The sequence below is a fragment of the Petromyzon marinus genome, chromosome 2 (genome assembly GCF_048934315.1).
Source record: "Petromyzon marinus isolate PM22_M1 ecotype Great Lakes invasive population chromosome 2, UKy_Petmar_22M1.pri1.0, whole genome shotgun sequence".
NCBI classification, from domain to species: domain Eukaryota; kingdom Metazoa; phylum Chordata; class Hyperoartia; order Petromyzontiformes; family Petromyzontidae; genus Petromyzon; species Petromyzon marinus.
In genome coordinates, this window is record NC_133668.1 from 1,878,723 (window position 1) to 1,904,974 (window position 26,252).

At 50.2% G+C, this 26,252-nt stretch overlaps 2 protein-coding genes and 2 long non-coding RNA genes across 6 annotated transcripts in view; 3 read left to right on the top strand and 1 right to left on the bottom strand.

The window, feature by feature from the left end:
* The window catches only part of LOC116944363 (von Willebrand factor D and EGF domain-containing protein-like), a 40,162-nt gene extending 37,564 nt beyond the window's left edge, over nt 1-2,598 (top strand). The window contains exons 30-32 of the mRNA XM_076068529.1: nt 279-374; nt 1,145-1,242; nt 1,844-2,598. Coding sequence (XP_075924644.1) covers nt 279-374; nt 1,145-1,242; nt 1,844-1,867 — 218 coding nt within the window. The 3' untranslated portion in view covers nt 1,868-2,598. The remainder of the gene's footprint in view (nt 1-278; nt 375-1,144; nt 1,243-1,843) is intronic.
* On the bottom strand, nt 2,227-24,096 carry LOC116949662 (uncharacterized). The gene is made up of 5 exons (XM_032967232.2): nt 23,607-24,096; nt 15,221-15,316; nt 12,555-12,659; nt 4,169-4,264; nt 2,227-3,369 (listed from the first exon to the last, which is right to left on the bottom strand). Exons 1-5 carry the CDS (start codon nt 23,899-23,901, stop codon nt 3,260-3,262), a joined length of 702 nt encoding a protein of 233 aa, XP_032823123.1. The 5' UTR covers nt 23,902-24,096; the 3' UTR covers nt 2,227-3,259.
* On the top strand, nt 5,210-6,068 carry LOC142925678 (uncharacterized). The gene is made up of 3 exons (XR_012942645.1): nt 5,210-5,276; nt 5,318-5,399; nt 5,564-6,068. It is a non-coding gene; the product is annotated as an uncharacterized LOC142925678 (long non-coding RNA).
* Nucleotides 8,233-12,561, top strand: LOC142925677 (uncharacterized). 3 transcript variants are annotated; one of them, XR_012942643.1, is made up of 5 exons: nt 8,233-8,299; nt 9,038-9,652; nt 9,981-11,333; nt 11,580-11,661; nt 11,785-12,561. It is a non-coding gene; the product is annotated as an uncharacterized LOC142925677 (long non-coding RNA). The 3 variants fall into 3 exon arrangements; XR_012942641.1 differs by having other exon boundaries at nt 9,038-11,333; XR_012942642.1 differs by lacking the exon at nt 8,233-8,299 and adding an exon at nt 8,684-8,750 and having other exon boundaries at nt 9,038-11,333.
* Nucleotides 24,097-26,252: the final 2,156 nt, after the last annotated feature.

The following is a 26,252-nucleotide window of genomic DNA, read 5'->3' on the forward strand; positions in this document are numbered from 1 at the left end:
TCAATCATCTGCCAGGATTAATCCACCACCGTATGAAGGCCTCCCAAAGCTGTCGGCGATCTCTCACGGCTCTGAAATGTAGCGACACACCTAGAGTCTGCACACGAGCCGATCTCATTACTTCATCTCCGGAGGGTTTGACAAAAAAGGTCCCCTCTGACGCGCACATTGCCAGGTTGTGCGTGCTTCATAATGCGGGCGCTGTTGCTGGACCCTTCTTGGCTCTGATGAGGTGGAAGCCCTCTCGCTGTGGTTGCTGCCCTCTGCCTCCTTTGCAGCTGTGTGCCTGCAGAAGTGTAAGAACGGTGGAGAGTGCATCGGCCCCAACAGCTGTCACTGCCCCGAGGGATGGGAGGGCATGCACTGTCAGAACCGTGAGTAATTACGAGGCTCTTTGAGCGTTTGTCGCAGTGCAATGAACAGTAATTGAAGTTTAGATTGTGTTGAGCAAGTAACTTGGGGGTGTGCATTTAATCACACGCTTTGGGATAAGCAAGACTGTGCAAGTCAGCAACAAGCAGCTTTTCAGACAAAATATTGTTTCTTGGGTCCTAATTTCCCAAAACTCTAAAGGTTGTCAATTCACTTGTCGCGCCTGGGTTCGTGTGAACTAGGCCAGATTCATGTTCTTTGGGTCTTTCGGTAAAGTCACGTAGATAGGTTCAAAGAAAATAACAAAAAAACTACGACGTTTCGATCGCAACACAAGCGTTCGTCACCGGAAGAACGCTTGTGTTGTTATTTTCTTTAAAACATATCTACGTGACTTTACCGAATGGCCCAGAGAAGATGAATTCCTGCAGTCACGAAAGCTTTCAGTCAAGATTTAGGCCAGATTGTTCCACTTTCCAGCTGAAGCGAAAAATTCAAGGCGCGCAGGGCTCTCCGTTATCGACGGCACTGGAGTTGCACAGAACTCACGGCATGGACCGCGGCGCACAGCTCCATCGCGGCCCCGTCCTCCCCGCGCGACCGAGGCCAGCGGCAGAGAACCATTCGTGCCCCGTGCGCTTGTGGCTTGCGCCGTTATTTCAAAGGGGTTCGCTGGGGTTTGTGCGCGCGCGCTCGCGCATTCCGTGGCCGAGATGCTGAGTGAGCCGGAGTTGTTTGTTGTGCCTCTTTGCTCCCCGCCGTCGCCGCCCAGCCGTGTGCCAGCAAACGTGCAAGTTCGGCGGCCGCTGCACCGCTCCCAACGCGTGCTCCTGCCGGCCTGGCTTCTCCGGTTTCGCGTGCGGCCGCAGGGTAAGGGAACGGCGGTGGCAACACCGCCTCGCCCGCGGCCGGTAAAACCCTTCATTTGCTGAGCGCCCATTTGGGGAGAATGATTCTGGTCTTCTTCAGGCTGCTGGTTTCGGGTGTAAATCGTTCGGGCGAGGGTCCCGCTGCCCACGTCAGTTGCTATCATTGCCGCAAGCTGAGCGGAGGAATTATTTTTAGAGCTCCAAAAACAACATGGCTGTTGCTGCACATTACCAAAATGAATTTGTTTAAAAGTGGTTTATTTTCCTCTTCACGCGAGTCAATAATCATGGCAATAAGGCCCTGAGAGGCAGTCTGCTGCATGCACCGATTCAGCATCGGATTCCCACAGTGGGGTGGGCCCTGCGCCACCCAAATGTCCCTTTGCCGCAGCCAAGTTCACTCTCCCTCGTGGTGTATGACCATTGTTATGGTGCCCACACAACAGGCTTTCTGCTCCCCCCCCCGCTGTCCATCTGAGAGGAGCTGGACCAAGGCCTGGTGGGCCCCACCTGCTCATGACATTTTGTTGTTTCCAAAAAACACACGGGTCGACAAAGTACGCGTTCGTTTTTTTGCAAAGTGCGAATTGTTTGTTTTGCAGTTATTGGCGAAGCAGGGGAAGTAAATGAAGAGGATCACGGGCGTGCTGAAATCACCTGCCGAGACAGCGGGACTTCTTGAGATGAAGGATCTGCATCAAGCGAGGCTACGGTGCTAATTCACTTGGGGGGGGGGGGGCACCCCGAGGATCTGCACACACCAACAGCGGTCTCTTCAGGGTTCTTGGCTTTTTGTAACTTGTATTTTTAAAAATTGTGTTTGTACTTTGCCCTAACCCTTTGTATGTGGTGGAGTGGCTTACTGGGTGTGGGTGTCAGTCTGGTCACATCTACCTCCGCAAGCAGACCAAGAGGCTTTGAAACCCTCCCCTAGGCGTTTCCCACGTGTTATTCTTTTTTTAACAGAGTTGTTAGTTTGGTAGGACAATTTTTCACGTATTTATTTTCACAGGGAACATTTTTACATGCAAGACATCTTAGCCGGTACGTCACCGACTGCGGCATAGGAATCAATGTTTTGTTTCTCCTTAGAACGCCTGCTGCCACTGAATACCAGAACAATATAAGTTATTGTTAAGCTTTCTTAACAACTACTTTGTGTTGTACAAAGGGAATTGTACATATCTTCAAGAGATATTGTCTGGAATATCTTACAACTGCTTAAATGGAGACGACATTTAATGTAACCGTGGCAATGCTATGTTTTTACCAAACTTAAACACAAACACAAGAAACTTTGAAAAAAAAACCTGTATATTCTGTAAAATATAAAATAAAGGGACACAGGTATGGTTTTCTTCACTGGTATCTGTAATTTAATAAAGTACTCGTGAAGTAGGTGAAGGTAGGCATGTCGTGATTGCATTGATTCTGTGCACACGTTTGCACACACAAACACCTCCACAGCTGCTTACATTTTTAAGTTGCACACTTGAAGATGTACCACCACGTAACACTGCCGTGCGTCTGTGGAAGTCGATGCATAGCCAGTACGCATGCGCGTGGGACCTTGATGCCCTTGTCATAAACGTGAAGCGCAGACCGTTCGTGGAACATCAGACAGCTCCGGTGCGGTGCATTTATTTCCCAAGAAAACAGGGGGGGGCCTTAAAAAAAAAGCCTGCTAATGGCTTTTCATCGTCTAAAACTGTTGCCCCAACGGTGAGCCCAGAGTCGGGCTATGAGACCAGCACTTCGAGCCGTGAACGGTGTGTGTTGTGGTGGCTGCGTGAGACGGACGCTGGTGGCAGAGTGGTGTTGAGAGAGCGGGGTGGAGGGGGGCTCGCTGGGCAAGCCGCTTGCAAGTCCGGTCAGCTAAGAGCACTGTCGTCGTTGTTTTAATGCGCAACCACTCATTGTCATCGTCATTGTGATCACTGAAGCACCCTAGAACTTGCAGAGGACGTGGGCCCACGGTGGGAGAGAGGTGGGGGGGGGGGGAGGGCCCTCCAGGCTTCTCACACCTTGAGCCGATCGGCGCACTGAGGGCCGGCGTGGGGTGAGCGGCAGCGGCACTTTCCCGGAGCCACGCACTTGCCTCCGTTGCGGCACGGTTTGCCGCAAACAGCTGGGGCAGGGAGGGGGGGGTTACACGCAAGCCGGCAACAGAGAGGGGACGCGTCACGACACCAGGCCGGCCACATGGAGCAAAACGAATACAATGTTGGTGGAATAGGTTTTCCCCTTTTTTCTGGCAACAGAACAGGTGTTAAGATTTCAATTTAAAGCTTTCGTGACTGTAAGGGATTCATCTTCATGGTTCTTTCGGTAAAGTCACGTAGAATGGAAATAATGAGAATTTTATTTTATTATGTTTTATATTTTTATTATTTTATTATTTACCTTCTACGTGACTTTACTGAAAGAACCAAGAAGAGGTATTGAGATGTTAAAACACCAAACTGAATCCTTTTACAAGTAATCATGTCTGCATTAACCACAATACTTGTGGTCAGAATGCAAACAAAAAAACATACTGATAATATTTGCATTGTCTTTGAAACTGATTGGTCCACACTAGGCTCAAAAGAAAGCTGTCTCTGGTGTGGACCAATCAGTTTCAAAGACAATGCCACATATATTATCAGAGTGTGTTTTTTTTTTAAATTTGCATTCTGACCACAAGCATTGTGGTTAATGCAGACATGATTCCTTGTAAAAGGTTTCAGTTTGGTGTTTTGACATCTTAACACAGCTGTTTTGTTGCCAGAAAAAAAAGGGGCCAAACTTATGATCATATTTTGGTACTGGCAAAGGAGGTCCCACGATGAATAACAATGTTGCAGAATGTCCTGGGGAGGAGTAGAGGCTACGGTGCATATCGAACGCAGCGTGCCCCTCGCCTTAGCCACACGCGCCGCCCTCACCCATGTGGCACGCGCCTCCCTCCCAGCCATGGGGGCAGCTGCAGATGCCCGGGGTCACGCAGCTGCCACCGTTGCGGCAGCCCTGGGGGCACACGGCTAGATTGGGGCAGCAGAAGAGTGACAAAACGTTCCTCGAGTCCAGCCAAGATACACGCGGGCCAGCAACAAGACAACCACCGTGACACAGGGGCTGTGATGACAACCTGGCTGAGTCCTCATTGCAAAAAATAAAAAAAAATCAGTGCAAAAATAAAAGGACCGTCGTTTTTAGATATTATGATCGGACGCAATTGCGCAGAATCGATATGCATGAGGAATTACAAAATGCCACCAACGAAAGCTTGTGCTCAGGCGAGCAAACATTCAACATTTTAACACGTACGCTTTCGCGAGCAATAACATCCATAAGAGCTTTTTTTTGTGGGTTAGATCGCGTAAATTTATTTATGAATTTATCTATTTACGCGATCGCGTTAACTTATTTATTTACACGATATCACCCCAAAAAAACCTCTTATGGAAAACATTGAACATGATCAAGCACCGCAATCCGTTTGCTGCGGGTGGATGGTGGTGGGTGGATGTGTCCGCTTGTAGATGGGCGAGTGATGGGTCTGGCAGTATTGCTGTTAGAACGAGCTGTACGTATGTTTGTAAAACTTCTTTTGCACAGTACGTAGCCAACCTTACCAATCGGAGGTGTGGGGCGGGGGGGGCAGAGCAACAAACTAAACACACGCACTAAACTACGGGAAGATCAATGCAGGTGGATGAGTATTGCTGGGTGGCTGAGTCTGGTTGAGTGTTGCTAGTTAAGACAGGTAGCTGGCTGAGTCTGGTTGAGTGTTGCTAGTTAAGACAGGTAGCTGACTGAGTGTGGTTGAGTGTTGCTAGTCAAGACAGGTAGCTGGCTGAGTATGGTTGAGTGTTGCTAGTTAAGACAGGTAGCTGGCTGAGTCTGGTTGAGTGTTGCTAGTTAAGACTGGTAGCTTGGTGAGTGTGGTTGAGTGTTGCCAGTCAAGTCAGGTAGCTGGCTGACTATGGTTGAGTGTTGCTAGTTAAGACAGGTAGCTGACTGAGTGTGGTTGAGTGTTGCTAGTTAAGACAGGTAGCTGGCTGAGTGTGGTTGAGTGTTGCTAGTCAAGACAGGTAGCTGGCTGAGTCTGGTTGAGTGTTGCTAGTTAAGACAGGTAGCTGGCTGAGTGTGGTTGAGTGTTGCTAGTTAAGACAGGTAGCTGGCTGAGTCTGGTTGAGTGTTGCTAGTCAAGACAGGTAGCTGGTTGAGTGTGGTTGAGTGTTGCTAGTTAAGACTGGTAGCTGACTGAGTGTGGTTGAGTGTTGCTCGTCAAGACAGGTAGCTGGCTGAGTCTGGTTGAGTGTTGCTAGTTAAGACAGGTAGCTGACTGAGTGTGGTTGAGTGTTGCTAGTTAAGACAGGTAGCTGGTTGAGTGTGGTTGAGTGTTGCTAGTTAAGACTGTTAGCTGGCTGAGTGTGGTTGAGTGTTGCTAGTTAAGACAGGTAGCTGACTGAGTGTGGTTGAGTGTTGCTAGTCAAGACAGGTAGCTGACTGAGTGTGGTTGAGTGTTGCTAGTCAAGACAGGTAGCTGGCTGAGTATGGTTGAGTGTTGCTAGTCAAGACAGGTAGCTGGTTGAGTGTGGTTGAGTGTTGCTAGTCAAGACTGGTAGCTGGCTGAGTGTGGTTGAGTGTTGCTAGTCAAGACAGGTAGCTGACTGAGTGTGGTTGAGTGTTGCTAGTTAAGACAGGTAGCTGGCTGAGTATGGTTGAGTGTTGCTAGTTAAGACAGGTAGCTGACTGAGTGTGGTTGAGTGTTGCTAGTTAAGACAGGTAGCTGGTTGAGTGTGGTTGAGTGTTGCTAGTTAAGACAGGTAGCTGGCTGAGTATGGTTGAGTGTTGCTAGTCAAGACAGGTAGCTGACTGAGTGTGGTTGAGTGTTGCTAGTTAAGACTGGTAGCTGGCTGAGTGTGGTTGAGTGTTGCTAGTTAAGACTGGTAGCTGACTGAGTGTGGTTGAGTGTTGCTAGTTAAGACAGGTAGCTGGCTGAGTCTGGTTGAGTGTTGCTAGTCAACACAGGTAGTGGCTGAGTGTGGTTGAGTGTTGCTAGTTAAGACTGTTAGCTGACTGAGTGTGTTTAACACGTAGGCTTTCGCGACCAATATTATTCATAATAAAGGTTTTTGGGTTAGATCGCGTTTATTTATAAATGTGTCGTAACCCTCCACCACCCGACACGGCCAATCAGCAAAGAAAAGTGTCACGTTGACAAAAGACAAATAATTCACTACTTCAGCCCACCGGTGTGTTGAAGAGTTAATCCACATTTACAGTTTGAGTACGACGTTTCGCTGGTAAATACTTCCAGCATCATCGGGCAATTCGCCAGAATGGTAAAGCCCTCGCTTGCTCCCGGTTTTATATAGAGCAGAAGAGTGACGTCATCACTTAACTGACAATGTTGCAGTGGTGTGTAAAACTAATTATTACTGGCAAAGACTAATTAGAGAATCCATTGAAATTGAGAGGAACAAGAATAACTTTAATCGCTCTGACAGCTACCGGCTCAGTGCGGCCTGGAAGCGTATTATTAAATAATACACATTACATTTTGATTTAAAGAATTACTAATCTACAACTCATTACTAATCATAACCAATGACTGATTACTAATCGATTATATAATTACATTACCCCCCCCCCTCCGCCTCTAATCACTGCACCTGATGAGTTAAGTGATGACGTCACTCTTCTGCTCTATATAAAACCGGGAGCAAGCGAGGGCTTTACCATTCTGGCGAATTGCCCGATGATGCTGGAAGTATTTACCAGCGAAACGTCGTACTCAAACTGTAAATGTGGATTAACTCTTCAACACACCGGTGGGCTGAAGTAGTGAATTATTTGTCTTTTGTCAACGTGACACTTTTCTTTGCTGATTGGCCGTGTCGGGTGGTGGAGGGTTACGACACATTTATAAATAAACGCGATCTAACCCAAAAACCTTTATTATGAATGACTGAGTGTGGTTGAGTGTTGCTAGTCAAGACAGGTAGCTGGCTGAGTGTGATTGAGTGTTGCTAGTTAAGGCAGGTAGCTGGCTGAGTGTGATTGAGTGTTGCTAGTTAAGACAGGTAGCTGGCTGAGTGTGATTGAGTGTTGCTAGTTAAGACAGGTAGCTGGCTGAGTGTGGTTGAGTGTTGCTAGTTAAGACAGGTAGCTGACTGAGTGTGGTTGAGTGTTGCTAGTTAAGACAGGTAGCTGGCTGAGTCTGGTTGAGTGTTGCTAGTTAAGACAGGTAGCTGGCTGAGTGTGGTTGAGTGTTGCTAGTTAAGACAGGTAGCTGGCTGAGTCTGGTTGAGTGTTGCTAGTTAAGACAGGTAGCTGGCTGAGTCTGGTTGAGTGTTGCTAGTTAAGACAGGTAGCTGGCTGAGTGTGGTTGAGTGTTGCTAGTTAAGACAGGTAGCTGGCTGAGTGTGATTGAGTGTTGCTAGTTAAGACAGGTAGCTGGCTGAGTGTGGTTGAGTGTTGCTAGTTAAGACAGGTAGCTTGGTGAGTGTGGTTGAGTGTTGCTAGTTAAGACAGGTAGCTGGCTGAGTCTGGTTGAGTGTTGCTAGTCAAGACTGGTAGCTGACTGAGTGTGGTTGAGTGTTGCTAGTTAAGACAGCTAGCTGGTTGAGTGTGGTTGAGTGTTGCTAGTCAACACAGGTAGCTGGCTGAGTCTGGTTGAGTGTTGCTAGTTAAGACAGGTAGCTGGCTGAGTCTGGTTGAGTGTTGCTAGTCAAGACAGGTAGCTTGGTGAGTGTGGTTGAGTGTTGCTAGTTAAGACTAGTAGTTGAATGAGTGTGGTTGAGTGTTGCTAGTTAAGCCAGGTAGCTGACTGAGTCTGGTTGAGTGTTGCTAGTCAAGACAGGTAGCTGGCTGAGTGTGGTTGAGTGTTGCTAGTTAAGACTGGTAGCTGACTGAGTGTGGTTGAGTGTTGCTAGTTAAGACAAGTAGCTGGCTGAGTGTGGTTGAGTGTTGCTAGTTAAGACTGGTAGCTGACTGAGTGTGGTTGAGTGTTGCTAGTTAAGACAGGTAGCTGGCTGAGTCTGGTTGAGTGTTGCTAGTTAAGACAGGTAGCTGGCTGAGTGTGGTTGAGTGTTGCTAGTTAAGACAGGTAGCTGACTGAGTGTGGTTGAGTGTTGCTAGTCAAGACAGGTAGCTGGTTGAGTGTGGTTGAGTGTTGCTAGTTAAGACAGGTAGCTGGCTAAGTGTGGTTGAGTGTTGCTAGTTAAGACAGGTAGCTTGGTGAGTGTGGTTGAGTGTTGCTAGTTAAGACAGGTAGTTGGCTGAGTGTGGTTGAGTGTTGCTAGTCAAGACAGGTAGCTGACTGAGTGTGGTTGAGTGTTGCTAGTTAAGACAGGTAGTTGGCTGAGTGTGGTTGAGTGTTGCTAGTCAAGACAGGTAGCTGACTGAGTATGGTTGAGTGTTGCTAGTCAAGACTAGAAGTTGAATGAGTGTGGTTGAGTGTTGCTAGTTAAGACAGGTAGCTGACTGAGTGTGGTTGAGTGTTGCTAGTTAAGACAGGTAGCTGACTGAGTCTGGTTGAGTGTTGCTAGTCAAGACAGGTAGCTGGTTGAGTGTGGTTGAGTGTTGCTAGTCAACACAGGTAGCTGGCTGAGTGTGGTTGAGTGTTGCTAGTTAAGACAGGTAGCTGGCTGAGTGTGGTTGAGTGTTGCTAGTTAAGACAGGTAGCTGACTGAGTCTGGTTGAGTGTTGCTAGTCAAGACAGGTAGCTGGCTGAGTGTGGTTGAGTGTTGCTAGTTAAGACATGTAGCTGGCTGAGTGTGGTTGAGTGTTGCTAGTCAAGACAGGTAGCTGGCTGAGTCTGGTTGAGTGTTGCTAGTTAAGACAGGTAGCTGGCTGAGTGTGGTTGAGTGTTGCTAGTTAAGACAGGTAGCTTGGTGAGTGTGGTTGAGTGTTGCTAGTTAAGACAGGTAGCTGGCTGAGTCTGGTTGAGTGTTGCTAGTCAAGACTGGTAGCTGGCTGAGTGTGGTTGTGTGTTGCTAGTCAAGACAGGTAGCTGGCTGAGTCTGGTTGAGTGTTGCTAGTTAAGACAGGTAGCTGACTGAGTGTGGTTGAGTGTTGCTAATCAAGACAGGTAGCTGACTGAGTGTGGTTGAGTGTTGCTAGTCAACACAGGTAGCTGGCTGAGTCTGGTTGAGTGTTGCTAGTTAAGACAGGTAGCTGACTGAGTGTGGTTGAGTGTTGCTAGTTAACAGAGGTAGCTGGCTGAGTGTGGTTGAGTGTTGCTAGTTAAGACAGGTAGCTGGCTGAGTGTGGTTGAGTGTTGCTAGTCAAGACAGGTAGCTGGCTGAGTCTGGTTGAGTGTTGCTAGTTAAGACTGGTAGCTGGCTGAGTGTGGTTGAGTGTTGCTAGTTAAGACAGGTAGCTGACTGAGTGTGGTTGAGTGTTGCTAGTTAAGACAGGTAGCTGACTGAGTGTGGTTGAGTGTTGCTAGTCAAGACAGGTAGCTGACTGAGTGTGGTTGTGTGTTGCTAGTTAAGACAGGTAGCTTGGTGAGTGTGGTTGAGTGTTGCTAGTTAAGACAGGTAGCTGACTGAGTGTGGTTGAGTGTTGCTAGTCAAGACAGGTAGCTGACTGAGTATGGTTGAGTGTTGCTAGTCAAGACAGGTAGCTTGGTGAGTGTGGTTGAGTGTTGCTAGTTAAGACAGGTAGCTGACTGAGTGTGGTTGTGTGTTGCTAGTCAAGACAGGTAGCTGGCTGAGTGTGGTTGAGTGTTGCTAGTTAAGACAGGTAGCTGGCTGAGTCTGGTTGAGTGTTGCTAGTTAAGACAGGTAGCTGGCTGAGTCTGGTTGAGTGTTGCTAGTTAAGACAGGTAGCTGACTGAGTGTGGTTGAGTGTTGCTAGTTAAGACAGGTAGCTGACTGAGTGTGGTTGAGTGTTGCTAGTCAAGACAGGTAGCTGGCTGAGTGTGGTTGAGTGTTGCTAGTTAAGACAGGTAGCTGGCTGAGTCTGGTTGAGTGTTGCTAGTTAAGACAGATAGCTGGCTGACTATGGTTGAGTGTTGCTAGTCAAGACAGGTAGCTGGCTGAGTGTGGTTGAGTGTTGCTAGTTAAGACAGGTAGCTGGCTGAGTCTGGTTGAGTGTTGCTAGTTAAGACAGGTAGCTGGCTGAGTGTGGTTCAGTGTTGCTAGTCAAGACAGGTAGCTGGCTGAGTGTGGTTGAGTGTTGCTAGTTAAGACAGGTAGCTGGCTGAGTCTGGTTGAGTGTTGCTAGTTAAGACAGGTAGCTGGCTGAGTGTGGTTGAGTGTTCCTAGTTAAGACAGGTAGCTGACTGAGTGTGGTTGTGTGTTGCTAGTTAAGACAGGTAGCTGGCTGAGTCTGGTTGAGTGTTGCTAGTTAAGACAGGTAGCTGACTGAGTCTGGTTGAGTGTTGCTAGTTAAGACAGGTAGCTGGCTGAGTGTGGTTGAGTGTTGCTAGTTAAGACAGGTAGCTGGCTGAGTGTGATTGAGTGTTGCTAGTTAAGACAGGTAGCTGGCTGAGTCTGGTTGAGTGTTGCTAGTCAAGACTGGTAGCTGACTGAGTGTGGTTGAGTGTTGCTAGTTAAGACAGGTAGCTGGTTGAGTGTGGTTGAGTGTTGCTAGTCAACACAGGTAGCTGGCTGAGTCTGGTTGAGTGTTGCTAGTTAAGACAGGTAGCTGGTTGAGTGTGGTTGAGTGTTGCTAGTTAAGACAGGTAGCTGGCTGAGTCTGGTTGAGTGTTGCTAGTCAAGACTGGTAGCTGACTGAGTATGGTTGAGTGTTGCTAGTTAAGACAGGTAGCTGGTTGAGTGTGGTTGAGTGTTGCTAGTCAACACAGGTAGCTGGCTGAGTCTGGTTGAGTGTTGCTAGTCAACACAGGTAGCTGGCTGAGTGTGATTGAGTGTTGCTAGTCAAGACAGGTAGCTGACTGAGTGTGGTTGAGTGTTGCTAGTTAAGACTGGTAGCTGACTGAGTGTGGTTGAGTGTTGCTAGTCAAGACAGGTAGCTGGTTGAGTGTGGTTGAATGTTGCTAGTCAAGACAGGTAGCTGACTGAGTGTGGTTGAGTGTTGCTAGTTAAGACAGGTAGCTGACTGAGTGTGGTTGAGTGTTGCTAGTTAAGACAGGTAGCTGGCTGAGTGTGGTTGAGTGTTGCTAGTCAAGACAGGTAGCTGGCTGAGTGTGGTTGAGTGTTGCTAGTTAAGACAGGTAGCTGGCTGAGTATGGTTGAGTGTTGCTAGTTAAGACTGTTAGCTGGCTGAGTGTGATTGAGTGTTGCTAGTTAAGACAGGTAGCTGGCTGAGTGTGGTTGAGTGTTGCTAGTCAAGACTGGTAGCTGGCTGACTATGGTTGAGTGTTGCTAGTCAAGACAGGTAGCTGGCTGAGTCTGGTTGAGTGTTGCTAGTTAAGACAGGTAGCTGGCTGAGTCTGGTTGAGTGTTGCTAGTTAAGACAGGTAGCTGGCTGAGTCTGGTTGAGTGTTGCTAGTCAAGACTGGTAGCTGGCTGAGTGTGGTTGAGTGTTGCTAGTTAAGACAGGTAGTTGGCTGAGTGTGGTTGAGTGTTGCTAGTTAAGACAGGTAGCTGGCTGAGTGTGGTTGAGTGTTGCTAGTTAAGACAAGTAGTTGAATGAGTGTGGTTGAGTGTTGCTAGTTAAGACAGGTAGCTGGCTGAGTGTGGTTGAGTGTTGCTAGTTAAGACAGGTAGCTGGCTGAGTCTGGTTGAGTGTTGCTAGTCAAGACTGGTAGCTGGCTGAGTGTGGTTGAGTGTTGCTAGTTAAGACTGGTAGCTGGCTGAGTGTGGTTGAGTGTTGCTAGTTAAGACAGGTAGCTGACTGAGTCTGGTTGAGTGTTGCTAGTCAAGACAGGTAGCTGGCTGAGTGTGGTTGAGTGTTGCTAGTCAAGACAGGTAGCTGGCTGAGTGTGGTTGAGTGTTGCTAGTCAAGACAGGTAGCTGGCTGAGTCTGGTTGAGTGTTGCTAGTCAAGACAGGTAGCTGACTGAGTGTGGTTGAGTGTTGCTAGTTAAGACAGGTAGCTGGCTGAGTCTGGTTGAGTGTTGCTAGTTAAGACAGGTAGCTGGCTGAGTCTGGTTGAGTGTTGCTAGTCAAGACAGGTAGCTGACTGAGTGTGGTTGAGTGTTGCTAGTTAAGACAGGTAGCTGGCTGAGTCTGGTTGAGTGTTGCTAGTTAAGACAGGTAGCTGGCTGAGTCTGGTTGAGTGTTGCTAGTCAAGACAGGTAGCTGACTGAGTGTGGCTGTCGGGGAGGTTGATGGCAGGCGGTGTGTGTTTTTATTATTCTGTCGGGAGATGATGACGGCGGCTACGTCTGGGATGCTTGCGCCTCACTCACCGTCCTGACAGCGAGTGCCGACCCAGCCCGACTTGCAGGAGCACTTGACGCTGGCGTGCACCGGCACGCACTCGCCGCCGTTCAGGCAGCCGCCCTCGCAGACGGCTGCACACGCGGAAGAGAGAGAAACACTTTGGTGCGCCTCTTCGCACCTGGGTCGCGACTTCAGATATTTGTCCGGCGGAAAACGAAACAAGTGAATTGTTAACACAACACAAGTGATTTGTTAACACAACACAAGTGAATCGTTAACACAACACAAGTGAATTGTTAACACAACACAAGTGAATTATTAACACAACACAAGTGAATTGTTAACACAACACAAGTGAATTGTTAACACAACACAAGTGAATTGTTAATACAACACAAGTGAATTGTTAACACAGCACAAGTGAATTGCTAACACAACACAAGTGAATTGTTAACACAACACAAGTGAATTGTTAACACAACACAAGTGAATTGCTAACACAACACAAGTGAATTGTTAACACAACACAAGTTAATCTCTAACACAACACAAGTGAATTGTTAACACAACACAAGTGAATTGCTAACACAACACAAGTGAATTGTTAACACAACACAAGTTAATCGCTAACACAACACAAGTGAATTGTTAACACAACACAAGTGAATGGCTAACACAACACAAGTGAATTGTTAACACAACACAAGTGAATGGCTAACACAACACAAGTGAATTGTTAACACAACACAAGTGAATTGTTAACACAACACAAGTGAATTGCTAACACAACACAAGTGAATTGTTAACACAACACAAGTGAATTGTTAACACAACACAAGTGAATTGTTAACACAACACAAGTGAATTGTTAACACAACACAAGTGAATTGTTAACACAACACAAGTGAATCGCTAACACAAGACAAGTGAATTGTTAACACAACACAAGGTGAATTGTTAACACAACACAAGGTGAATTGTTAACACAACACAAGTGAATTGTTAACACAACACAAGTGAATTGTTAACACAACACAAGTGCATTGTTAACACAACACAAGTGAATTGTTAACACAACACAAGTGAATCGCTAACACAACACAAGTGAATTGCTAACACAACACAAGTGAATTGTTAACACAACACAAGTGAATTGCTAACACAACACAAGTGAATCGCTAACACAACACAGGTGAATTGTTAACACAACACAAGTGAATTGCTAACACAACACAAGTGAATTGTTAACACAACACAAGTGAATTGTTAACACAACACAAGTGAATTGTTAACACAACACAAGTGAATTGTTAACACAACACAAGTGAATCTCTAACACAACACAAGTGAATCGCTAACACAACACAAGTGAATTGTTAACACAACACAAGTGAATTGTTAACACAACACAAGTGAATCGCTAACACAACACAAGTGAATTGTTAACACAACACAAGTGAATTGTTAACACAACACAAGTGAATTGCTAACACAACACAAGTGAATTGCTAACACAACACAAGTGAATTGTTAACACAACACAAGTGAATTGTTAACACAACACAAGTGAATTGTTAACACAACACAAGTGAATTGTTAACACAACACAAGTGAACTGTTAACACAACACAAGTGAATTGTTAACACAACACAAGTGAATTGTTAACACAACACAAGTGAACTGTTAACACAACACAAGTGAATTGTTAACACAACACAAGTGAATTGTTAAGTGAATCTCTAACACAACACAAGTGGCCCAGGACAGGGCCCATGGCCGCGTGGCATCTCAGCTCCTTGGCCCCGAGCAGAGCAGCGTGGCTGATGGTCAAGAGTGAATGTGGAGTGGCAGTCAAGGGATGGGATGCGTCACAGAGGATGACATCAGCTCGTATGTGTACGTGCGTTGAACTTCTTTCGCACCGTAGGTGTAAGCCAACCGTGCAAATCGGAGGTTGCGGGGGGAAGGACAGCAAACGAAAGCACAGAATATCGGTTCTAAAGAACTGAACTGAGTTTTCAATCGAGAGAGCCGGCGTCGCAGGCGTGAGATCTTTAACATCGTCGGCTCGTGAAAGGGGGGGGGAGGGGGGGGGCATTCGTGTGGATTGACCGCGGCTGATTATAACTACAGAGCGTCTTCTCCTTTCAAGCAACGCCCCAGAAGGCTCTGGGATAGGGCTGAACGTTTTGGGGAAAATTTCCAATTGCGAATTTTTCCGACATATATTGCGATTGCAAACTGATTCGTGATTAAATTTTTTGAAGTCAAGCTTCAGTTTAATATTCACTGTGTAATAGATTTGAAACATGTGATGGAGCATTACCACACGGTACCATCGAAATATTAACTGCTCTATATATTCTAATGCAAGGATGAGAACTTAAAATATATGAACTGCTTCCAACATGTATTTATTAAAATGTTTTTTTTATTTAAACTGAACAATCAAACATAGAACGATTGTTAAGTGAAATAAATACAGTCATAATAATACATTAAAACAATCCCATTAAGAAATTAATAGGACTTTTCAAATCGCAAAAAAACCGCAGCCTTTGCGATTTGCAAACCGCATTATTTGTTTCAAATTGCGATTAATCGATTTTAAATCGATTCATCGTTCAGCCCTACCTCTAGGGGTGACCGACGGAGCCAGGAGGCACTACCCCCCCCCCCCTCCAAGCTCACCCTTGTGGCAGTAGCGACCTCCATAGCCGGGCAGGCAGCGGCACTTCCCTGGCCTGAGGCACTGGCCGTTGTTCTTGCACTTGGGGTAGCACTGCGCTGCTCCACGGGTGGGGTGGGGTGGGGGTGGGGACGAATATTGTGACACGGCACTTTGGCGGAGGCTCAGTACGGCTTTGGGTGTTGATGTTGTCGATGTTGTTGATGCTGCTGCTGCTGTTGTCGTTGCCGTGTTTATTCGTCACGCTTGCCAACCGCTGCTCTGCTGCTACCGGGAGAGCGGAGAAGGGCCGAGTTGAGAGGTGAACGAGCTCGGCGATGAACGCGCCGCGTCACGGAGATGAACACGCCACGTCGTGGCGATGAACGCGCCACGACGTGGCGATGAACGCTCTGCATCGCGGCGATGAACGCGCCACGTGACGGCGATGAACGCGCCACGTGTCGGCGATGAACGCGCCACGTGATGGCGATGAACACGCCGCGTCGCGGCGATGAACGCGCCACGTGACGGCGATGAACGCGCCACGTGATGGCGATGAACGCGCCACGTTACGGCGATGAACGCGCCACGTGATGGCGATGAACGCGCCACGTGACGGCGATGAACGCTCCGCGTCGCGGCGGGGACTTGGGATCACAAATTTTGCTCGTTTATCGACGCCGGAAACCCCCCCTCCCTCCCAAAACCAAACTCCGGTGAATAGGAGGCGGCTTGAGTCATCTGAATGATGAGCTCTCGATGGATCAATGTCCCTGCCAGTATACTGGGCAGGAACTTAATTGCCGATGGATTATCCGCTTGGTAAGGGAGCTCTCGGAGACTTTCGTTGCTTAAACGCAATTTCTTTTTTTTTTTGCAATTTAACTTTACATACGTTTCGAATTTTGTAGCTCTGGCAAATCGCCGAGCATTGAGCTGGCTAAGCCACTGACAAATCGCACATGTCAAGGGTACTGCAGATGTTATCCCTGTTCAAACAACGAGTTTGCAGCCCTGAGCCTGCGGTGGAAATTCCACATTTCCATGGCGAGACAAATCTATGAACTTCACCGTCCCAGGAGGGATTATGGAACAAGCTGCCCTCCAACCAGGTCTCTGAACCGAAAACTTTCCCATCGTAAACTTAAACAGAGACGTGCACAACTTGCACTATAATTGAACACATTCAAAGACGGTTTTCTTTTTCCTAAGACGAAAGTTAAATGCTGTAGAAACGAGCAATACATTCACAAAGCGTACAGCTGTAATATAACTCTCACCACTCTTACTTTAGCCTCGCATTGTTCACGCAAAGGCACGCGTGGGACAGCTGTTAAGAGTGAACCCATCAGCGCGCACGGGAATCGGTTTGTTGTGCCTCCAGTACAGCGAGTTGTGCCGCTTGATTGTGATGCTGCTGCTGATGAGGGTGGTGATGCTAATGACGAGGGTGGTGATGCTAATGATGAGGGTGGTGATGCTAGTGATGAGGGTGGTGATGCTAGTGATGAGGGTGGTGATGCTAGTGATGAGGGTGGTGATGCTAGTGATGAGGGTGGTGATGCTAGTGATGAGGGTGGTGATGCTAGTGATGAGGGTGGTGATGCTAATGACGAGGGTGGTGATGCTGCTGATGAGGGTGGTGATGCTAGTGATGAGGGTGTTGATGCTAGTGATGAGGGTGGTGATGCTACTGATGAGGGTGGTGATGCTAGTGATGAGGGTGGTGATGCTAATGACAAAACAACCCCCTACCTCCTCGCGGTGCCGGACGGGCAACTCTGTCGTGGACAGTGCTGTGGGGGGAGGTCCAATTTTGATTGGCTCCCCCCCTCATGGCATTTGTGTCCACCACAGGGGCTAAACGGGGGCTCTGGACGGGTGCGAGGGGCTGGTAACCCCTCCACCTTCAATTAATTACCACTAAACCACGAGTTAAACTGAAATATGTAACTAATAAGCTTGTGCCGGAGGCCCCGGGGGGCCAGGCGTCTATGACGTCTCCTGGCCAAACCCCAATTGGCGGAGCCAGGAGATTGAATATCTACCCTCGGGGCTCCTCCAGAAACAACGAAAAGCCACTACAGGTGGCCACGTGGAATGTTCGAACGCTCACTGCGGAGGAGAGGCTGCCACTCCTCTGTCGGGAGCTGGACTGGTACCGCCTGGATCTATGCGGCATTCAGGAGGTCCGGTGCACCGGCTCTGGCTCCTACCACCATGAGGGGTGGACACTCCTCTACTCGGGGCAGCAGACTGCCAAACAACAGGGTGTGGCTCTTCTTTTGAACAAAAGAATGAAGGGGGCGTGGGAGCGTGGCGGTGAGGTGTGGGAAGCTGTAAGCCCCAGGCTACTTTGGGCTCGCCTTCCCATCAACCGGAGGCGAGGAATGGTGGTCGTGGTTACTTATGCCCCCACCGAAGATGAACATCTGTGGAGGGATGCAGGCAAAGCCGATGAGTCAGATGCCTTCTATGACCTCCTGTCACAGGTGCTGGCTAAAGTGGCCCCTCGGGATAGAGTCATCATGTTGGGTGACTTCAATGCCCGAGTTGGTCATGATACTGGTACCTGGTCTGGAGTGATTGGAGGGCATGGGCCAGATCAGCTCAATAACAACGGTAGGAGGCTGCTAGATTTTTGTGCAGCCCATGGGCTTGTAATTACCAACACGCTGTTCCGGCATCGGCGCATCCACACAACATCATGGATGCATGCCGGGTCCAAGCAAGAACATCTGCTGGACTACATAGTGACGGACCAGCGGATGCGAGCCCATGTCCTTGACACCAGGACCTACCGTGGAGCTGATCTGCCCTCTGACCATCGACTAGTCATCTGTAAGATGTGCCTGCCATTCTTCCACTCCGGTGGTGGGTGTACACGCAGGACCCCATTCCGACCTAAAGTGGCCTGGTCTCAGTTATCTGATGAAAGTTACAAGCGAGAATTTCATCATCGCTGCGGCTGGGATTGGCATCGTCCCCGACTCCTCCTGATGTCGTTGGTAAATGGGCGAGGTTTAGGACTGTGACTCATGCAGCTGCAATGGCTGCTTTGGGTACGCGGTCCAGACCTCCCCAGAGACCCTGGCTGACAGAGGAGATGTTCAGGATGGTTGAGAAAAAGCGACAGGCCCACTGTCATCGGCTACAGAATCCCACGTCAGAGAATGAGGAGGCTTACCGCAGCCTTCGCTCGGAGGTTCGGAGAGCCGTGAGGCGCTGCAAGGATGGGTGGTGGTCGCGGGTTGCTGAGGAGATGGAGTCTGCCTCAGTTGCCCGTGATCACAAATCTCTATTTAACTCCATCAAAAAAGTAACCTGCATCGCCACACCTATTACCATCATTAGGGGAAAAAACGGTGATCCAATCTCCGACCCCCAGGAACAGGTTTGCAGATTTTCTGAGCATTTCTGTGAGGTCCTGGGGGAGGGAAAATCCATCAGCCAGGAAAACATCGTGGCACAAAGTGAGGGTGACCCTGCTGAGGCTGCGGTGCCTCAAATATTGGAAGAAGTCACCCCCTGTGAGTGGCTGGCTGAGGTGCCATCTGTTGAGGAAGTACTGAAGGCGATCCGGAGTCTGAGACCAGGAAAGGCAGCGGGCAGAGATGATCTCCCAAGCGAAATGCTGAGGGAGGGTGGCGTTTGTGCACAGACTGCCCTATATGACATCATAACAACAGTCTGGACCACTAGACGGGTTCCGCAGGATTGGACGGATGCCCTGGTGGTCCCCCATTTTAAGAAGGGGGACCGCACAGACTATAACAACTACAGGGGCATCTCCCTCCTCAGTGTGCCGGGAAAGGTCCTGGCAAGGATTATTCAGCATCGCCTTGCCAGGCACGCTGAGGAGAGGTTTGCGGAGCCCCAATGCGGTTTCAGGAAAGGGCGGTCCTGCACAGATGCCATATTTTCTGTCCGTCTGCTACAGCAGAGGTGTAGGGAATTCCAACAAGACCTACATCTCTGCTTTATTGACCTGGTCAAGGCCTATGATACCATCAGTAGGCCTGGGCTCTGGGTCGTTCTTCGTGCTTTTGGAGTACCTGACCCTCTGCTCACGATCATTAAGGACCTTCATGATGGTGAGCGGGCCCGGGTAAAACTACGTGGCCGGGAGTCAGAGCCATTCCCTGTACACCTTGGGGTGTGACAGAGATGTCCTCTGGCTTCCACATTATTTAACATCTATTTTGACCACGTAGTTCGTGAAGTCTTCAATAGCTGTACCGGGGGAATCTCCATATGGTACAGATATAATGGGAGGCTGATCGATGCCCGGGTGCGGTCAAGGGATGGCTCCCTATTGCTCAACCACGTTATGTATGCTGATGATTTGGTAATAGCTGCTCAGTCAGTGGAAGAGTTGGAGACGCTGCTGCTGAGACTGGAGCGTGCCACTAAGAGGTGGGGCCTTACCATCAGCCCCACCAAAACTAAGCACCTGCCTGGGTATTTTGTACCATCCGACACTCCACCCCCACAACTCCCAATCGGTGATGGGGCAGTTGTGGAGAGAGTGGAGAGTTTCCCATACCTGGGCAGTGTGCTTATGACTGGCTCCAGTTTAACAGCAGAGATCTCACTCCGAATCAGTCGAGCGGCAATATCTTTTCATCAGTTGCGTAACGCTGTGTGGAAGCTACCAGGTCTGTCGCTCCACACTAAGCTTCAGGTCTTCTCGGCCACGGTCATTCCCTCCCTTCTCTACGATTGCGAAACGTGGACCCCCCTAATGGAACATCTTCGCCGGTTAGAAACATATAGGCTGGCCTGCCTACGATCCATACTGGGTTTAACCAGACTGGATTGTGTGAGGAGCTCACAAATCCTTGAAAGATCTGGGCAAGGTCCAATCGGTGAGCTCCTCCGGCGGGGAAGGCTGCGATGGCTGGGTCATGTAGCCCGCATGCCCAGCCACCGCATGCCGAGACAGCTTTTGTTCGGCCGGATTGAGGGGGCTAAGCAGGCGCGGCACGGGCTAGAGAAGAGATGGAGTGACGTGGTACAGGAGGACGTGGAGCTGAGTGGACTTGCCGATGACTGGTACCAGCGGTGTCAAGATCGGCCTCTGTGGATGAGGTTCGTGAAGGATGCTACTGGGCAGTTGGAGGTAGTCGCCCTCCGACAACAACGGAGGGCGGAGGAGCGACGCTCAGAACAACGAGCGGAGCGCCGGGTGGCTAAAGCACAGCAGGTTGGCACAGTAGAAGCACAGGTGGTGCATCAGCCAGTCATCTCAGTCAGTCGACCCGTGGCACCTGGGTCTGCCCCGTGACCTCCTGCCAGCGGGCGTTCGACATTTCACGTGGCCTCAGGGTGCACATAGCCTGGCACAAGCGTCGTGGTGACGTCACCGCCACTTAGTGGCGAATGGCGGTTGTTGTTGATGCTAATGACGAGGGTGGTGATGCTAGTGATGAGGGTGGTGGTGATGCTGATGAGGTTGGTGGTGATGCTAGTGATGAGGGTGATGCTGCTGCTGATGAGGGTGGTGATGCTAATGACGAGGGTGGTGATGCTAGTGATGAGGGTGGTGATGCTAGTGATGAGGGTGGTGATGCTAATGATGAGTGTGGTGATGCAAGTAATGAGGGTGGAGGATGCTAGTGATGAGGGTGATGATGCAAGTGATGAGGGTGGTGGTGATGCTGATGAGGGTGGTGGTGATGCTGATGAGGGTGGTGATGCTACTGATGAGGGTGGTGATGCTAGTGATGAGGGTGGTGATGCTAATGATGAGTGTGGTGATGCTAGTGATGAGGGTGGTGATGCTAGTGATGAGGGTGGTGATGCTAGTGATGAGGGTGGTGATGCTCCTGATGAGGGTGGTGATGCTAGTGATGAGGGTGGTGATGCTAGTGATGAGGGTGGTGATGCTAGTTATGAGGGTGGTGATGCTAGTGATGAGGGTGGTGATGCTAGTGATGAGGGTGGTGATGCTAGTGATGAGGGTGGTGATGCTAGTGATGAGGGTGGTGATGCTAGTGATGAGGGTGGTGATGCTAGTGAAGAGGGTGGTGATGCTAGTGATGAGGGTGGTGATGCTAGTGATGAGGGTGGTGATGCTAGTGATGAGGGTGGTGATGCTAGTGATGAGGGTGGTGATGCTAGTGACGAGGGTGGTGATGCTAGTGATGAGGGTGGTGATGCTAGTGACGAGGGTGGTGATGCTAGTGACGAGGGTGGTGATGCTAGTGAAGAGGGTAGTGGTGATGCTAGTGATGAGGGTGGTGATGCTAGTGATGAGGGTGGTGATGCTAGTGACGAGGGTGGTGATGCTAGTGACGAGGGTGGTGGTGATGCCCCTGGTGCTGCGAGCTCTGCGGATGGGTGCAGGTAGAGCTGGTGGTGCTGACGGTGGTTTGGTAGTGCTGATAGCAGTGCTGCTCGTAATAGTGATGGTATCTCTAGCTGGAAGTGCTGGAGGGTGCTGGGTAGTGCTGGTGTCTCTAGCTGATAGTGCTGGTGGGTGCTGGGTAGTGCTGGTGTCTCTAGCTGGTAGTGCTGGTGGGTGCTGGGTAGTGCTGGTGTCTCTAGCTGATAGTGCTGGTGGGTGCTGGGTAGTGCTGGTGTCTCTAGCTCGTAGTGCTGGAGGCTACTAGGCAGTGCTGATGTCTCTAGCTGGTAGTGCTGGTGGGTGCTGGATGGTGCTGGTGTCTCTAGCTGGTAGTGCTGGTGTCTCTAGCTGGTAGTGCTAGAGGTGCTGGGTAGTGCTGGCCTCTCTAGCTGGGAGTGCTGGAGGGTGCTGGGTAGTGCTGATATCTCTAGCTGGTAGTGCTGGAGGCTACTGGGTGGTGCTGGTGTCTCTAGCTGGTAGTGCTAGAGGGTACTGGGTAGTGCTGGTCTCTCTAGCTGGTAGTGCTGGAGGGTGATGGGTAGTGCTGGTGTCTCTAGCTGGTAGTGCTGGAGGCTACTGGGTGGTGCTGGTATTTCTAGCTGGTAGCGCTAGAGGCTACTGGGTGGTGCTTCTATCTCGAGCTGGTAGTGCTGGAGGGTGCTGGGTAGTGCTGGTGTTTCTAGCTGGTAGTGCTGGAGGCTGCTGGGTGGTGCTGGTATCTCTATCTGGTAGTGCTGGAGGCTACTGGGTGGTGCTGGTGTCTCTAGCTGGTATTGCTGGTGTCTCTAGCTGGTAGCGCTGGAGGCTACTGGGTGGTGCCGGTGTCTCTAGCTGGTAGTGCTGGAGGCTATTGAGTGGTGCTGGTGTCCCTAGCTGGTAGTGCTGGTGTCTCTAGCTGGTAGTGCTGGAGGGTGCTGGGTAGTGCTGGTGTCTCTAGTTGGTAGTGCTGGAGGGTGATGGGTAGGGCTGGTGTCTCTAGCTGGTAGTGCTGGTGGGTGCTGGGTAGTGCTGGTGTCTCTAGCTGGTAGTGTTGGAGGGTGCTGGGTAGTGCTGGTGTCTCTAGCTGGTAGTGCTGGTGTCTCTAGCCGGTAGTGCTGGAGGGTGCTGGGTAGTGCTGGTGTCTCTAGCAGGTAGTGCTGGAGGGTGCTGGTGTCTCCAGCTGGTAGTGCTGGAGGGTACTGGGTAGTGCTGGTGTCTCTAGCAGGTAGTGCTGGAGGCTACTGGGAGGTGCTGGTGTCTCTAGCTGGTAGTGCTGGAGGATGCTGGGTAGTGCTGGTATCTCTAGTTGGTGGTGCAAGAGGCTACTGGCTGGTGCTGGTATCTCTAGCTGGTAGTGCTGGAGGCTACTGGGTAGTGCTGGTGTCTCTAGCTGGTAGTGCTGGACGGAGCTGGGTAGTGCTGGTATCTCTAGCTGGTAGTGCTGGAGGGTACTGGGTAGTGCTGGTGTCTCTAGCTGGTAGTGCTGGAGGCTACTGGGTGGTGCTGGTATCTCTAGCTGGTAGTGCAGGAGGCTACTGGGTGGTGCTGGTGTCTCTATCTGGTAGTGCTGGAGGGTACTGGGTAGTGCTGGTGTCTCTAGCTGGTAGTGCAGGAGGCTACTGGGTGGTGCTGGTATCTCTAGCTGGTTGTGCTGGAGGGTACTGGGTAGTGCTGGTGTCTCTAGCTGGTAGTGCTGGAGGCTGCTGGGTGGTGCTGGTGTCTCTAGCTGGTAGTGCTGGAGGCTACTGGGTGGTGCTGGTGTCTCTAGCTGGTAGTGCTGGAGGCTACTGGGTAGTGCTGGTGTCTCTAGCTGGTAGTGCTGGAGGCTACTGGGTGGTGCTGGTGTCTCTAGCTGGTAGTGCTGGAGGCTATTGGGTGGTGCTGTTATCTCTAGCTCGTAGTGCAGGAGGCTACTGGGTGGTGCTGGTATCTCGAGCTGGTTGTGCTGGTGGGTTAAGTGGTGGCCGTGCTGCTGAGGGTTGTGGCCGGCCCTCCTTGCTCTCTGGGTGTCGATGCCTCTCTCTGGCTCGTGGCGCTCGAGGCCGCTCGAAGTCTGTCGCGCCGTGGGTGATCCCTACCGAACTGGCAGCGCTCGCCCTCGAAGCCCTTGCCACAGAAGCACGTGTCGTTGCGGATGCAGAGGCCGTGGTGGAGGCACGGCGGCTCGCAGCGCGCCCGAGGGTCGAAGACGAACGGGAGGCTCACGCCGCGGGCAGCCGCCCTCGGCGAAGCGTCGGAGCCTGCGGAGGCAGCCACCGTCGCCAAGGGCAGCACCACCACCATCATCACCACCACCAGCAGTGGCAGCGGCGGCGTCAGCGTGACGGGAGACAGAGCTGCAGCTCCGCGGGGCGACCTGCAGGAGGGGGACATCGCGACCTGCGGAAATATGATGATGGTGGCGGTGGTGATGGTGGTGGTGGTGATGAGGAGATGCCGGAGGAACGGCGAAGGTAGCGGCGAGCGCAGAGGCGGTCCTGGGTGGACGTGGCGGGACGGTGTGAGGGGTGTGCGGGGAGAGGGGAAGAGAGAGAGAGGGAGCTGGGGGAGAAGGAAGGTGGTGGGGGGGGGGGGAGGAGAGGAGGAGAAGGAGGAGAAGGAGTGGGCGCGGAGCAGCGGGAGGCGGGACCCTGCGGGTGCGCACGAAGCGCTGACTGATGTGATCATGTTGCTGATGATGATGTTGCTGATGTTGCTGATGATGATGTTGCTGATGATGATGTTGCTGATGGTGATGCTGCTGATGGAAATGAGAATTATATCGACGAGGATGATTGAGATGCTGATGATGTAAATGAGAATTATACAGATGAGGATGATTGAGATGCTGATGAAGATGACCATGGAGATGAATATTAAAGGACATTATGATGAAGTTTAAGATTACGGAGGTGATGATGATGCTGCGTAGCAAGGGCTAAAAGTAGCAAGGTCCCTGCAACTACCGTGCATCAACCCAGGTGCTATAGGCTGCTTGTTGCTACGTTGTGTGTTGAAGAGAAGCAGTGCAGCGAAATCAATTGTTGTACTGTCCGTCTACGCTCCCAGCTGCTATGTGCGCTCGCCTTCATCAGCCCGCACTGTCCAGTGTGGTGAAGTATGGTCAAAATAAACCACCCCCCCTCCCCCCACCACGAAGGGGATGCTATCATCGAGCAGTGGATCGAGATACCACCGTACATGTACACATGTCAACAGTGAGGCGGGAGTGGATGCAGTGGATTAGCACGGCTGGCTGACGTACGCTGCGAAAGAAGTTGAACATACACCCGCACAGATGCATTTAATCAGTAATCACTTAATGTCGGTGCCGTGTTCAGTCTATGAAGCACTAAAGTCCACGTGTTCACTGTGGGGTGGGGGGGGGGAAGTTGTAGTCTGAAGTCGATGGAACAATCTCACCGCCCACGGCAGCAACACCGGGAACTTGATGATGATATCGGCTGCTCCGGCCGACATGACCAGGCGTGTGAGTTACTATCCAGCTCACGCTGCAAATGCGTCCGTGCATTCAAGGACGGACACTTGTATTCGTGACTGCCATGCGCTGTGATGAAGGGCTCACTGCCCGAAACGTCGCCGATTATATATTTGTATTTTTCTGTAATGTAACGGTGTTGGTCACGAGCGTGTTGAGTTTGTTGTTGTTGATAATTGTGTTTGTGGCACCGCTGCCAACGCAGCATCAGTAACATTTTCTTATGGAATTGTTGAGACGTTTACCCGACCTGGATGTTATTAAACGTACAGAAACAGACCTTTGTCCCTCTGACACTGCCTCCGCATTAATAACGCACAGTATATGTTTCCGTTCATCGGCCGATTGGCTTTCCAGACCAAATATATCCAACAGCACTTTCCTGAAGCCGCCAACAACTCTGTTACGGGTTTTTAGACCTTCTGCATCCCGCGAGCAAGAGTTAAGGCGTTGCCAGATGTTATTCGCAAGAGCATTCCGTCCAAACGACGGGTCTCAGTTTAACGCAACAGTCAATAATCGTATTGACTCAGGGATGCGTTTGAACCTCAAGCAAGGCCCCGCGTCTTCTCCGGGGGCAGCGATCATTGCTCACAGTTGGGACCAGAGGCAACTTGGGTGACGTTTCCACTGCCCGAGGGGACTCCCCCGAGGATACCCCGAACTTGTAGTACAGAGTTGGCCTGATAACTTTAATCTACATTGTCTTATGGTTGTTATTGTTTGACTTGCATCCCACACAGCGTGGAAATGCGGTGTTTTTTTTTCTGGAAGACTTTTGCTGTTTTTTTTCCAGGATTTTTCTGTTTCGTGTCGTCACTTTAAGATGTTTTCTTTGTTCATGTTTTTTTGTTGTGTTGCGGTTGCACCCGAGTCAAGAGCCGCATGGCTCACACGGTTATACCTAAGAAATTAAACTGAAACTGAAAAAAAACCTACTAAACCCCGCTGTCCCCCGTCGCCACCCCCATCCCCACACCCCTCCCCGCCCAGGATACTTGTCCACAGGATGCTGTATTTACATTATGAGACCTACTTTGCCAGTCAAAAGGGTAAAACCTATTACTATAGGATGCTGTATATTATATACCACAATGCCCGCACCGGGATCACGTACACGCAGCCCGCGTTTGCAGGGGAGGAGGCTTTCTATGGCCCTGGCAATCACAGTCGTAGGGGAGTGGTGGAACGGCGGTTTGCACACTGCGCTATGAATTGACCAGGGGGCCCCGTCTCCAGCAGTGTG